This window comes from Hemiscyllium ocellatum, chromosome 1, assembly GCF_020745735.1.
Source record: "Hemiscyllium ocellatum isolate sHemOce1 chromosome 1, sHemOce1.pat.X.cur, whole genome shotgun sequence".
Taxonomy (NCBI): domain Eukaryota; kingdom Metazoa; phylum Chordata; class Chondrichthyes; order Orectolobiformes; family Hemiscylliidae; genus Hemiscyllium; species Hemiscyllium ocellatum.
Window position 1 is genome coordinate 98,839,551 of NC_083401.1, and position 13,616 is coordinate 98,853,166.

General features: G+C 43.0%; 1 protein-coding gene across 1 annotated transcript in view; it reads left to right on the forward strand.

Moving 5' to 3' along the window:
• The window catches only part of corin (corin, serine peptidase), a 232,537-nt gene that overhangs the window by 9,534 nt on the left and 209,387 nt on the right, over positions 1 to 13,616 (forward strand). The window contains exon 2 of the mRNA XM_060830982.1: positions 2,324 to 2,468. Coding sequence (XP_060686965.1) covers positions 2,324 to 2,468 — 145 coding nt within the window. The remainder of the gene's footprint in view (positions 1 to 2,323; positions 2,469 to 13,616) is intronic.

Genomic DNA, 13,616 nt, shown 5'->3' on the forward strand with positions numbered 1-13,616 from the left:
GTAATTTCATCCTTTGTAATAGACTCCAGCATCTTTCCCACCACTGAGGTCAGACTAACTGGTCTATAATTTCCTGCTTTCTCTCTCCCACCTTTCTTAAAAAGTAGTACAACGTTAGCCACCTTCCAATCCGCAGGAACTGATCCCGAATCTATCGAAATCTGGAAAATAATCACCAACGCATCCCTAATTTCTTGAGCCACCTCCTTCAGTACCCTGGGATGTAGACCATCAGTCCCTGGGGACTCATCAACCTTCAGACCTAACAGTCTCTCCAACACCAATTCCTGGCAAATATAAATTCCCTTCAGTCCAGGTCCTTCAGCCACTGTTACCTCAGGGAGATTGCTTGTGTCTTCCCCAGTGAACACAGATCTGAAGTACCAGTTCAATTCTTCTGCCATTTCTTTGTTCCCTGGAATATATTCCCCTGTTTCTGTCTTCAAGGGCCCAATTTTAGTCTTAACCATTTTTTTGCCTTTCACATACCTAAAAAAGCTTTTACTATCCTCCTTTATATTTTTGGTCAGTTTACCTTCGTACCTCATTTTTTTTCTCTGCATATTTCCTTCTAGTCCTAGAGTGATAGTGCAAAATTGTGGAAAGGCTGACAATGACCATATTGGGCAAGAACTGGGGAATACAGATTGGGGGCAGCTGTTTATGGATAATTCCACACACCACGTGGAAATCTTTTCAAGACATATGGCATGCTTCCCTACATTGGCTGGGGCACGGAGTATAAAAATTGGCAAGCCATGTTGCAGAGGTAGAGAACTTTAGTTAGGTTGCATCTGGAATATGTTGCCCAGTTCTGGTCGCCACACTATTAGAAAGGGCTGACCAGGATGTTGCCTGGTCTGGAGGGTATTTACTGTGAGAGAATGGACAACGTGGTTTGTTTTCACTTGAACGATAGAACCTGAAGGGCAACCTGTTGGAAGTTTACAAGATTATGAGAGACACTGATAGAATGGAAAGTTGCAGTCTTTTTCCACGGGTAGAAATATCAATTACTAGGGACAGAGCTTTCAGGTAAAATGGGAAAAGTTTAAAGGAGATGGAAAGTGTAGCCAGAGGAGTTTACAATAGCAACATTTAAGAGACACCTTGACAGATACATGGATAGGCAGGGAATAGAGGGATATGGACCAGGGAGAAGGAAACCCGTTGTTAAGTTTAGAATGGCATCGTGAGTTAGTGTAGGCGTGGTGGGGAGGGGCCTGTCCCTGTGCTGGACTGGTCTTTGTTCTTTGGTGGAGAGTGAGTAACAGGAACTCATTCCCTGGTCCCTGGTCAAAAAAGATGCTATCACTCTGGCGAATTTTGTTATACTTGAGCCTTAACACATGCACTGTAAAGATATACATGTTTAACACCATTTATATCAGTAATAGCTGCAGGTGAATACGTTAAATGATATCAATATAATCGGTATCACAATTTGCTGTCAGAATTCGGAGGGATAGTGAACGAGAGGGCATGGTGTTCTACTGAACGGCGAAACCAAGTTGAATTTCTGAAAACGGGTCCCATTCTTTTTTCAGTGGAGGTTGGACAGTTTCAATTGGAGTTGGACAGTGTTCTTTGAGAGTTCTTTAGTGTGCTTATGGCGTTAGGACCCCGCGGAAGCTGTCACTTGCTGCTTTACTAGCGGCTGCCTGCCACTGAGTTAGTTTGGGGAATCGCGCAGAAGCCAGTTCTTGTCACAAACCATGGCCCTGTATCAATTAAGTGGATCGACCGTTCACCTTGGTCATTGGCAGTTCAGCGTCTTGAGTACTTGAAGCCCGTTAATTATTTGGACGTGGTCGCCTTGACTATGGGGGGAAGCGGGTCCGATGAAGTTTTTGAACAGACTGGGCTCTAACAAAGAGGGTCACTGGGACACAGTGGAACACCGCTGGAATAGTGCAGCGTTTCACCCAGTATTTACTGCCACTGTCTACACCCCCTCCGGCAGACCCCATTCTCACCTCTACTCCGCTCAAACTCTACCTTCTCTTACAGATGTTACACGGTATTGGCACGTTTCTGTTCCAGTTCCGTACTTCTGAGCTACAATTAATCAAACAGTTGTCAATTTAAAATGTTAACACCTAATTTGTTTAGATATTGTTTACTTAGCTCTAGTATTGACTGGAAATAGCCCTACAAGTGCGGATCACTGAAAATTGTATAGTTAATTCCGGCTCACGCGAAATCTCAGTTGCACTTTGCAGGGTTTTTTTAATCCTTTGACTCCGAGCTTGGTGCCTATGGAGGGAATTGCAGTGAGGGTTTCTGAATTTCCTAATGCTTTTCTTCTTTCTAACTGGAGCAGGTGTTGGGGACAGATGAAGACAACATGGGGGATGTTTGTCCTCAAAAGCTGGGATCAGTCAAGCACCTCCGCCTCCTGCTGTTAATACTCATTCCATGTGTCAGCGCTTTCATCTGTGTCCTGGTAATCCTCTTGGCGTTTGTAGGTAAGGTGATTTCAATATTACTCGGTGCTTCTATCTTCTCCGTGTCTGTGTGATTTTAAATGTGTTTGATTTGCTTTGCAGTATTGAGGCACATACCCATCGCCTCATAGTTATGAAAAGCATTAACCAAGATCGTTTTAGAAAACAAAATAACCGTTATTCGCTTTAGTTTTGATATTTTTAGTAATTTGTTTGGAATTACATTCACGGTTCACTAGAATGTAGGGTGTCTACATTCTAGTTAAGAGGTCCCAGGACTTTGTGCGGATGAAGCAATACTGGGTGCTCGCACCCAACATGGTATCAAAGTTATCGTTTCAATCGGGAACGCTAACATCCAGACTTATTGGAAGTTCGGTGCATGGAGTTACTGTGATAGTGACTTGGCAGTTATATATGAAGCCTGACGTGGCTGTTCAAGATGGAGAGTGCTCCCAAACATTAAAGCTATGAATTGTGGAAGAGTGGGAAATCAGGTGAGTACAGTGAATGCCTGTGTTGGTTCTGAGCTTCAAGCAATAAATCTGTTTGTTTTTTTTTGCCTGCACCAATTAGGAATTCATAGCCATAGTTTTTCAAATGTTATGTTGTATATTGTCATATAGGGTACTTCAGTCTTGATTCTCAGCATTTTCATGTTAAAAATACCTATTAGTATATCTCAGTGAACAAACTCTAGAGGTCAGTAAGGAGAACAGGTTAGGATGATGTGTAGCTTTTAACTTGATGAATACAAGAATCCAATAACTGATGGTGAAGGTCAGAAATATTCATATTTTGAGTTGTAAATGTTTTGATCATGGGGCTTCTTATTTAATAGGAAAATTGAGAAGGATGTGTTATATTTTTTGGGATTAATATACAATTAAAAAACAAAGAAAATAAGCATACAATGGAATAGTTGTCAAATTGTTTGTGATTTCCACATAGTATTAATGTATATTCACATAGAAGCCCACAATTTTGAAAAAGAGACACATTTTCAAGTAAGCAATAGAAACAAAACAAGGACAAGATTTTGCATTTTAGGGCTTTCATGCCAAATTGTTATCAACATAAGTCAAGCACTACATCATAGGCATCTAATACATTGAACTGAAGAAAATATGCTTTTACATGAACTAAATAATGTAACCAAGATGCATATTACACCTTCTTTTGCTGTGCACCACACTTCTGGCAAGTGTATATCAGTACAAAAACAAATCCAAAGTTAGTCCCAGCCTTCCTTCCTACTATAATAAGTAGAAGTAGATGTAGGCCATTCAGTCCATCAAATCTGTTTCATCATTAAAGGAGATCATGGTTGACTTGAGGATTGTCGACTGTCTTTCTTGCTCTTACCCCATAACCCTTATTTTCCTTACTGTTGAAATATTCTGACTTTCTTTGCCTTGAGTGTCCCAACCTTGTCAGCCCTTTGCAATAAAAAATTCCACAGTCTCACTACCCCAGAGAAGAAATCCCTCCTCATCACTGTCTTAAATGCGTGATTCCTTACTTACCGTCTGGTCCAAGACTCTTCCACAGAGGAAAACAACCTGTCTGCATTTACCTTACCATCCTCTCTAAAATACTTTTATGTTTCAACAACGTCTCCTCTCATTCACTGTTTAGAAAAATACAAGCCCAGTCTACTCAATCTCACTTTCTCAGAAAATCTCTCTCTGCCTAGAATCAAACTCGAGAACCTTTACTGAACTGTCACCAATGCCAGTAAGTATTTCCCTAGAGAAGGGGATTCAAACTGTTCATAATATTCTAGGTCTGGTCTCACTAGTACCTTGAATAGTTTTAGCAAGACTTCCCAAACGCCAGCTCGCGGACGCCTCCTCTTATCGCCCCCTCGACCACGACCCCACCTCCCACCACCAAACCATCATCTCCCAGACCATCCATAACCTCATCACCTCAGGGGATCTCCCATCCACCGCCTCCAACCTCATAGTCCCACAACCCCGCACCGCCCGTTTCTACCTCCTGCCCAAAATCCACAAACCTGAATACCCCGGCCCACCCATTGTCTCAGCCTGCTCCTGCCCCACCGAACTGATCTCTGCATACCTTGACACGGTTCTGTCCCCTTTAGTCCAAGAACACCCCACCTACGTTCAGGACACCACCCACGCCCTCCACCTCCTCCAGGATTTTCGCTTCCCCTGTCCCCAACGCCTTATTTTCACGATGGACATCCAGTCCCTGTATACCTCCATCCCCCATCACAAAGGACTCAAAGCCCTCCGCTTCTTCCTTTCCCGCCGCACCAACCAGTACCCTTCCACTGACACCCTCCTTCGACTGACTGAACTGGTCCTCACCCTGAATAACTTCTCTTTTCAATCCTCCCACTTCCTCCAAACTAAAGGAGTTGCCATGGGCACCCGCATGGGCCCCAGCTATGCCTGTCTCTTCGTAGGATATGTGGAACAGTCCATCTTCCGCAATTACACTGGCACCACCCCCCCACCTTTTCCTCCGCTACATCGATGACTGTATCGGCGCTGCCTCGTGCTCCCACGAGGAGGTTGAACAGTTCATCAACTTTACTAACACCTTCCATCCCGACCTCAAATTCACCTGGACTGTCTCAGACTCCTTCCTCCCCTTCCTAGACCTTTCCATTTCTATCTCAGGCGACCGACTCAACACAGACATCTACTATAAACCGACTGACTCCCACAGCTACCTGGACTACACCTCCTCCCACCCTGCCCCCTGTAAAAACTCCATCCCATATTCCCAATTCCTTCGTCTCCGCCACATCTGCTCCCAGGAGGACCAGTTCCAACACCGCACAGCCCAGATGGCCTCCTTCTTCAAGGACCACAGATTTCCCCCCAGACGTGATCGACGATGCCCTCCACCGCATCTCCTCCACATCCCGCTCCTCCGCCCTTGAGCCCCGCTCCTCCAACCGCCACCAAGACAGAACCCCACTGGTTCTCACCTACCACCCCACCAACCTCCGTATACAACGTATCATCCGCCGTCATTTCCGCCACCTCCAAACGGACCCCACCACCAGGGATATATTTCCCTCCCCTCCCCTATCAGCGTTCCGCAAAGACCACTCCCTTCGTGACTCCCTCGTCAGGTCCACACCCCCCACCAACCCAACCTCCACTCCCGGCACCTTCCCCTGCAACCGCAGGAAATGTAAAACTTGCGCCCACACCACCTCCCTCACTTCCCTCCAAGGCCCCAAGGGATCCTTCCATATCCGCCACAAGTTCACCTGTACCTCCACACACATCATCTATTGCATCCGCTGCACCCGATGTGGCCTCCTCTACATTGGGGAGACAGGCCACTTACTTGCAGAACGCTTCAGAGAACACCTCAGGGACGCCTGGACCAACCAACCCAACCACCCCGTGGCTCAACACTTTAACTCTCCCTCCCACTCCACCGAGGACATGCAGGTCCTTGGACTCCTCCACCAGCAAAACATAACAACACGACGGTTGGAGGAAGAGCACCTCGTCTTCCGCCTGGGAACCCTCCAACCACAAGGGATGAACTCAGATTTCTCCAGTTTCCTCATTTCCCCTCCCCCCACCTTGTCTCAGTCGGTTCCCTCAACTCAGCACCGCCCTCCTAACCTGCAATCTTCTTCCTAACCTCTCCGCCCCCACCCCACTCCGGCCTATCACCCTCACCTTGACCTCCTTCCACCTAGCACATCTCCATCGCCCCTCCCCCAAGTCCCTCCTCCCTACCTTTTATCTTAGCCTGCCTGGCACCCTCTCCTCATTCCTGATTGAAGGGCTTATGCCCGAAACGTCGAATTTCCTATTCCTTGGATGCTGCCTGACCTGCTGTGCTTTAACCAGCAACACATTTTCAACTTCCCTTATTTATATTTGGTTCATTTTGAAATAATGACCAACATTTAATTTGCCTTCCCTCTTACCCACTGAACATGGATGTTAACTTAGTGATTTATGTGCAGTGACCCACAAAATCCTCTCTGCTGCAGCTTTCTGCAGTCTTTTCCTATTTAAATAATGCTTAACTTTTCGATTCTTTTTTGCCCAAGTGCATAACTTCACATTTTCCCCCATTTCATTTCATCTACTAAGTTTTTGTCTTGACTTGACCTACCTGTATTCGTCTGTAGACCCTTTGTGTCATCTTGTCCTCCCACCTATTTTTGTGTAATCTGCAAACTAGGGTGATAGTATACTCTTTTCACATCAAAGTTATTAATAGGTACTGTAAATAATTGTGGCCTGGCACTGACCCCCAAAGGCACTTCACTAGGTTACAGGTATCCTAAAAAGTTCCCATTTATCCAAACTGCCTGGCTGCTATTGGTTGGCCAATTCTCTATCCATACTAATACATACTATCCTTAATACTGTGGGCTGCTATGTTATTAATAGCTTATGTGCAGAACCTTACCAAAAATGTTTTGGAAATCCAAGTATATTAAATCGCTAGTTTCCCTTTATCTCCCTTTTTGCTGCTTCCTCAAAAAATTATAATTATATCCGTTGGATATGATTTCAACTTCATGAAGCCATGTTGACCAAGCTTGATAATATATATTTCCAAATGATCTGCTATTATATGCTTTCTAATAAATTCTTACATTTTTCCAAAGATAGATATTAAGCTGGCTGGTGTATAAGTTTCTAATCTGCCTCCTATTTTAAATAAGATGGTTACATGGGCAGTTTTCCAATCACCTGGGAATGATTCTTGGCAGATTACAAAAAGTGCAGCTGAATAGTAATGTCTTTAATGTCTGAGCTTGTAACCCATTAGATCCAGGGGACTTATCATCTTTAGCTCGTGAGTACTTTTCCTCTACTTATAGTTATTGTATTCTCTCTCACTTTTGCCCTTGACCACTTGGTATTTCTGGAATACTATTAGTGTCTGCTACTGTTAAGACTATTACAAAGTATTTATTCAGTTCCTTTAGGGACCTGGCTTCTCTGTATGATCTCTAGTTGCAATTTCCAGTGTCTTTTACAAGATATTTTACTCACATGAGTCTCCCCAATTTGATTTCCTGTAATAAGGTCCACCTTGGCCTTAAATCTATAAAAGTGTTTTCTTCTCTGTATTCTTTTCAAATGTAGAACCAGCTTCCATCAGACTCCTGCATGGTTATTAACACAAAACAACCATTTCCTGCACTTCACTATAACTGCATCCTCTCTGTCTGTCATTACCTCCCTCTCTTGGTGTCTCTGTATCCAAAAAAAAATCTGATCTTTTCTGTGTCAAGATGTGAATATTGTCAGTTGATTTTCAACAGATTTTGATTTGAGTTTCTTTTTCATTGCCAAGCAGATCTAGTGGACCTTGTTATTGCAAGGCTATGAAATCCTGAAGTGCATATATGTAACTCTAAAAATGGTAATGGAGTTTGTTTGATGTCGTTGAAAATAAAATGCAGTCATTATAGTTTAGTAATGTGAATGACATAAAATGGCACTTAACCCTAATCTATTTAAGTCTTTTGTTATAACTGTGGATTTAATCTAAATAGTTTGGGGGAGGGATTCAGTTGCATAAAAAGTTATGGAAGAAGTTGGGGGGAGGGGTGCTTAGCAACGGTTATTAATGTTGTCAGAACATGTAAAAGGACAGAGTATGGAAAGGCTCAGGAATCTAATTTCAGATACAGCAGATAAAAGGATAACTATGAGAAGGGTGATCATCAATGCAAGGCTGAGGGTATTGTACTTAAATGCAAACAGTATACAAAAGAATGTAAATTAGCTTTCAGCGCATATTGAAATTGGAGGGTTCACAGACATGTGCTTTCAAGCGGATCCGGACTGGAAACTAAATGTCCAAAGATGCAGATACTATTTTGGAAGGATAGGTTGAGGGGCTGGGGTTGCCTTGTTAGTAAGAAACTAAATTAAATTAATGGCAAGAAGGTGTAAATTCCGTGTAGATGGGTTTGAGGAAAGGAGAAAAACCATGATGGGAGCTTTGTCCAGACCTTCTGGCTGTAGTCAAAATGTGGGGAAGAAAATAAATTAGGAGATAGAAAAGGCATGTAAGAAAGACACTAATACGTAGTTATGAGGGATGTCAGTACGCAGGTGGATTGAGAAAATCAGGTTGATAACGGATCCCAAGAAAAGGAATTTGTGAAATGTCTAAGAATTTTTTGGGGTGCAGTTTGTGGTAGAGCCTTTCGGAACAGGCAATTCTGAATTTGGCGCTGTGTATGAGACAGACTTCTTTAGGGAACTTAAAGTGAAGGAACCCCAAAGGGGTAGTGCTCATAATAGAATATAGATAGAATTTCACCCTGTAGTTTGAGAGGGAGAATCAGATGTAACAGCATAAAACTGAGTCAAGAGACATGAGGGAGGAACTGGCCAGAGCTGATTGGAAGCGAAGCCAAGCAGGGAGGATGGTGGAGCAGCAATGGCAGGAGTTTTGGGGTTAATTAGGGAGGTACAGCAGAAACTCATCCCGAGGAAGAAGAAACCTATTAAAGGGAGGACGAGGCAACCATGGCTGACAGGAGAAATCAGGGATAGTATAATAGCAAAAGAACAAGGATACAATATGGTGGAAGATTAGAGAGAAGCCAGAGGATTGAGAAGCCTTTAAAACAAAGCAGAGGATAACTAAAAAAGCAATAAGGGAAGTAGAAGATGAAATATAGATTAGATTACTAACAGTGTGAAAACAGGCCCTTCGGCCCAACAAGTCCACACCGACCTGCCGAAGCGCAACCCCACCCAGGCCCATTCCCCTGCATTTACCTCTTCCCCTAACACTGCAGGCAATTTAGCATGGCCAATTCACCTAAACAATTCACCTGAATATGAAAGAAAGCTAGCTAGTAATTGAAAATAAATTTGCAAGTTTTTTTGATACATTAAAGGTATGAGACATTGGATCTCTAAAATGAGGCTGGAGAAGTAGTAATTGGGATCAAAGAAATGGGGGAGGAACTGAACAGGTACTTTGCATCAGTTTTCACAGTGAAAGATGCCAACAACATACCAAACCTTCAAGAGAGTCAGGAAGCAGAGGTAAGTGTAATGGCTATCATGAGGGCGAAGGTGCTAGGGAAACCAAAATCCTGAAGGTAGATTAATCACCTAGACCACATGAACTACACTGCAGAATTCTGAAGGAGAGAACTGTGAAGATTGTAGAGGCTTTGGTGGTGATCTTTCAGGAATGACTGGACTCAAGGACGACTATGAAATGGCTATTACAATGCCCCTATTTAAGAAGGGAGGGAGGTAGAAGGCGGGAAATTATAGGTTGTTAGTCTGTCCTCAGTCATTCATAAAATTTTAGAGTCTATTATTAAGGATGAGAGTGTGGTGTACTTGGAAATGGATGATAAAATAGGGCTGAATCAGCATGGTTTTGTCAAGTGAAGGTCATACCTGAAAAGTCTGTTAGAATTCTTTTGAGGAGATAATGAGCAAGTTAGACAAAGAAGAACTACTTGACATGATATATTTGAATTTCCAGAAGGCCTTTGAAAAGGTGCTGCATGGGAGTCGTCTAAATAAGATAGGAGCCCATGGTGTTGGGGCAAGGTACCAGCACAGCTAGAGGATTGACTGACTGGCAGGAAGTGGAGTGTAGGGATAAAGGGGTCTTTTTCAGGATGATTGCCAGTGAATAGTGGAATTCTGCAAGGGTCTGTATTGGGACCACAACTACTCACATTATACATTAACGATCTGAATGAAGGAATTGAGAGCATTGTTATTACTTTTGCTGATGACACGAGGAGAGGTGGAGGGACAGGTAGATGAGGCAGCTAGGAGGCTGCAGAAGGACTTGGGCAGGCTATGAGAATGGACAAACAAATGGAAGATGTAATATAATGTGCAAAAGTGTGTGGTTATACATTTTGATAAGAAGAATAAAGGCGTAGGCTATTTTCTAAATTGGGGAAAGACTGCCAAAATCTGAAGCATGAAGGCATCATTTGGGGTTCTACTGATGCTGTGTAAGGCTGTGGTCAGACTGTCTTTGGAATACGTGAGCAGTTTTGGGCCCCATTGCTAAGGAAAGTTGCACTAATGTTGGAGGGTATCCAAAGGAGCTTTACAAGAATTACCCTAGTGATGAAAGGCTTGTTATATGAGGAGCAGTTGAGGACTCTGGGTCTATACTTGATGGAGTTTAGATGAATGGGAAGGATCTGATTGAACCTTAAGGATACTGAGAGGCCCGGATAGAGTGGACATGGTGAAGATGCTTCCACTAGCAGGAGACACTAGGACCCAGGGGTACAGACTCGGAGCTGCAAATGTGTTGCTGGTCAAAGCACAGCAGGTTAGGCAGCATCTCAGGAATAGAGAATTCGACGTTTCGAGCATAAGCCCTTCATCAGGAATAATCAGGAATAATTGAAGGGCTTATGCTCGAAACGTCGAATTCTCTATTCCTGAGATGCTGCCTAACCTGCTGTGCTTTGACCAGCAACACATTTGCAGCTGTGATCTCCAGCATCTGCAGACCTCATTTTTCACTACGTACAGACTCGGAGTGAAGGAATGACCTCTTAGAACTGAGCTGAGGAGGAATGTCTCCAGCCAGAGAGTGGTGAAGCTATGGAACTCAATGCCACAGAGGGCTGTGAAAATCAAGTCAATGAGGCAGAGATAGGTAGGTTCTTGACTCGTAAGGCGATCAAGGGTTGCAAGGAGAAGCAGGATAATGGAATTGGGAAACATGTCAGCCATGACTGAATAGCGGAACAGACTCCATGGACTGAATGGTCCAGTTCTGCTCCTATATATAATGGTCTCATGGTCTTATTATCTTGAACATAAAAACTAAACTTCATGCATTTTCTGATAAATGTACTAATTCAAAAATATAATGCTGTATTATTTAAATTCAGAATGTTTATGAAAATGTGAAATGTAAAGATTGAGTTTTAAGCTGGCTATGAATAAAGGTAAGTCAGGTACTAAATTGGGGGAGGGCAAATTACGTTGGTATTAAACAGAAGCTAGGGAGTCCAGATTAGAAGCTGGGGGAGTGTTAATTGGGAGAAGCTGTTATCAGGCAAGTCCACATTTGAAGATGGTCACTTTAAAAGATGAGAGATTTCACAAATAATCCAGGTCTTTTTCAATATATAATTTGTTACATCACACTAAAATTTTCCTATAAATTCTGTGTCTTATGATCTTATACTCAACAACCATCTGATGAAGGAGCAGCGCTCTGAAAGCTAGTGCTTCCAAGTAAACCTGTTGGACTATAGCCTGGTGTTGTGATTTTTGACTTTGTACACCCCAGTCCAATACCAGCAACTCCAAATTTTGACATGTGAGAGTTGTTCAAAGTCTTTCTGATGAGAATTCAGAATTTGCATATTCCAATAAAGAGGAAGGACAAGGATGGCAAGGTAAGGCACCTTGTATAATGAGAGACATTGTGTATTTGGTCAAAAAGAAGAAAAAACATATGTAAGGTTCAGGAAACTAAAATCAGACATGGAAGAACTCAAGCTGGGAATTAGGAGAGCAAGAAGGGGCCTTAAACTGACCTTGGCAAGTAGGGTTAAAGAGAATCCCAAGCCATTCCATACATACATTAAAAACAAGAGGATAACTCGGGAGAAGATATGATCACTCAAGGATAAAGGAGGGAACTTGTGCATGGAGGCAGAGGATGTGGGTGAGATCCTAAATGAATACTTTAGGATCAGTCAGTATTCACACGAGAAGGATATGGAGGGTAGTGAGATGAGTTGAAATCAAGAAAGTAGTAGTGTTGTGCCTTTTGAAGAGTATTAAGGTGAGACCCGAGGATCCAATGGTATCTATCCCATGCTATTGAGAGAGGCAAGAGAGGAGATTACTGAGGGCTTGACCAAGATCTTTGTATTCTCACTAGCCATTGGAGAGGTCCTAGAGGACTGCCTAATGCTGTTCCTCTATTCAAGAAGGGAAACAGGGATTATCCTGAAAACTACAGACCCATCAGTCTCACATCGATGGTTGGAAAGTTATTGGAGAAAATTCTTAGGGATAGGATTTATACACATTAGAAAAAGCATGGCCTAATTAGGGACAGTCAGTGTGGCTTTGTGCAGGGCAGGTCATGTCTTGTTAATTGATTTGAATTTTTTGAGAAGGTGATCAATGAGGATAGAGTAGTAGATGTTGTCTTTATGGATTTTAGTAAGGCTTTCAACAAGGTTCCTCGTGGTAGGCTCATCCAGAAGATTAAGATCCATGGGATCTATAGTGACGTGGCTGTGTGGATTCAGAATTGGCTTGCCCATGGAAGGTTGTTTGTTTGGCTGGAGGTCTGTGACTAGTGGTGTTCCGCAGGGATCCATACCTCTGCTGTTTGTGATATCTATAGATGACTTGGATGAAAATGTAGGTGTGTGGGTTAGTAAGTTTGCAGATGGTGCAAAGATCAGTAGAGTTGTGGATAGTATAGAAGGTTGTCAAAGGACATAGCGGGATGTAGATCAGTTGCAGATATGGACAAAGAAATGGCAGATGGAGTTTAGTCTGGGTAAGTGTGAGGTGCTGCACTTTGGGACATCAAATATTAAGGAAAATTATACATTTCATGGCAGGACCCTGAACAACACTGATGTGCAGAGGGATCTTGGGTTTAAACCCCATAGCTTCCTGAAAGTGGCCACGCAAGTAAATAGAATGTTAAAGAAGGCATATGGCATGCTTGCCTTTATTGGTCAGGGAATTGAGTACAAGAGTCAGGATGTCAGGTCACAGTTTTATAAGACTTTGATTAGGCCACAAGTGATTCAGTTCTGGTCACCACTTTACAGGAAGGATGTGGAGATCTTGGAAAGGGTGCAGAAGAGGTTTACCAGGATGTTGCCTCATACACAATCTCTCTCTCAAACATTCACACATACACACCCTCTACATTCACACCCACACACACACCCTCTCACAGACAAGTTTGCACTCGCTCGCACACACAAGTTTGTGGGCTGAATTTGCACTTGCAGAATTACATTTTATTTTGCTAAAAAACTGCATGAATCCATGTAAGGTTCTGTAAATCCCTTTTTAAGAAATAGAATCAGTCTGAACATTGGGGCACAGGCAGACAGACTTTAACTCACATGTTCAATGCATTACCTGAACTGATATTGCACCTATGGGCGGCACGGTGGCACAGTGGTTAGCACTGCTG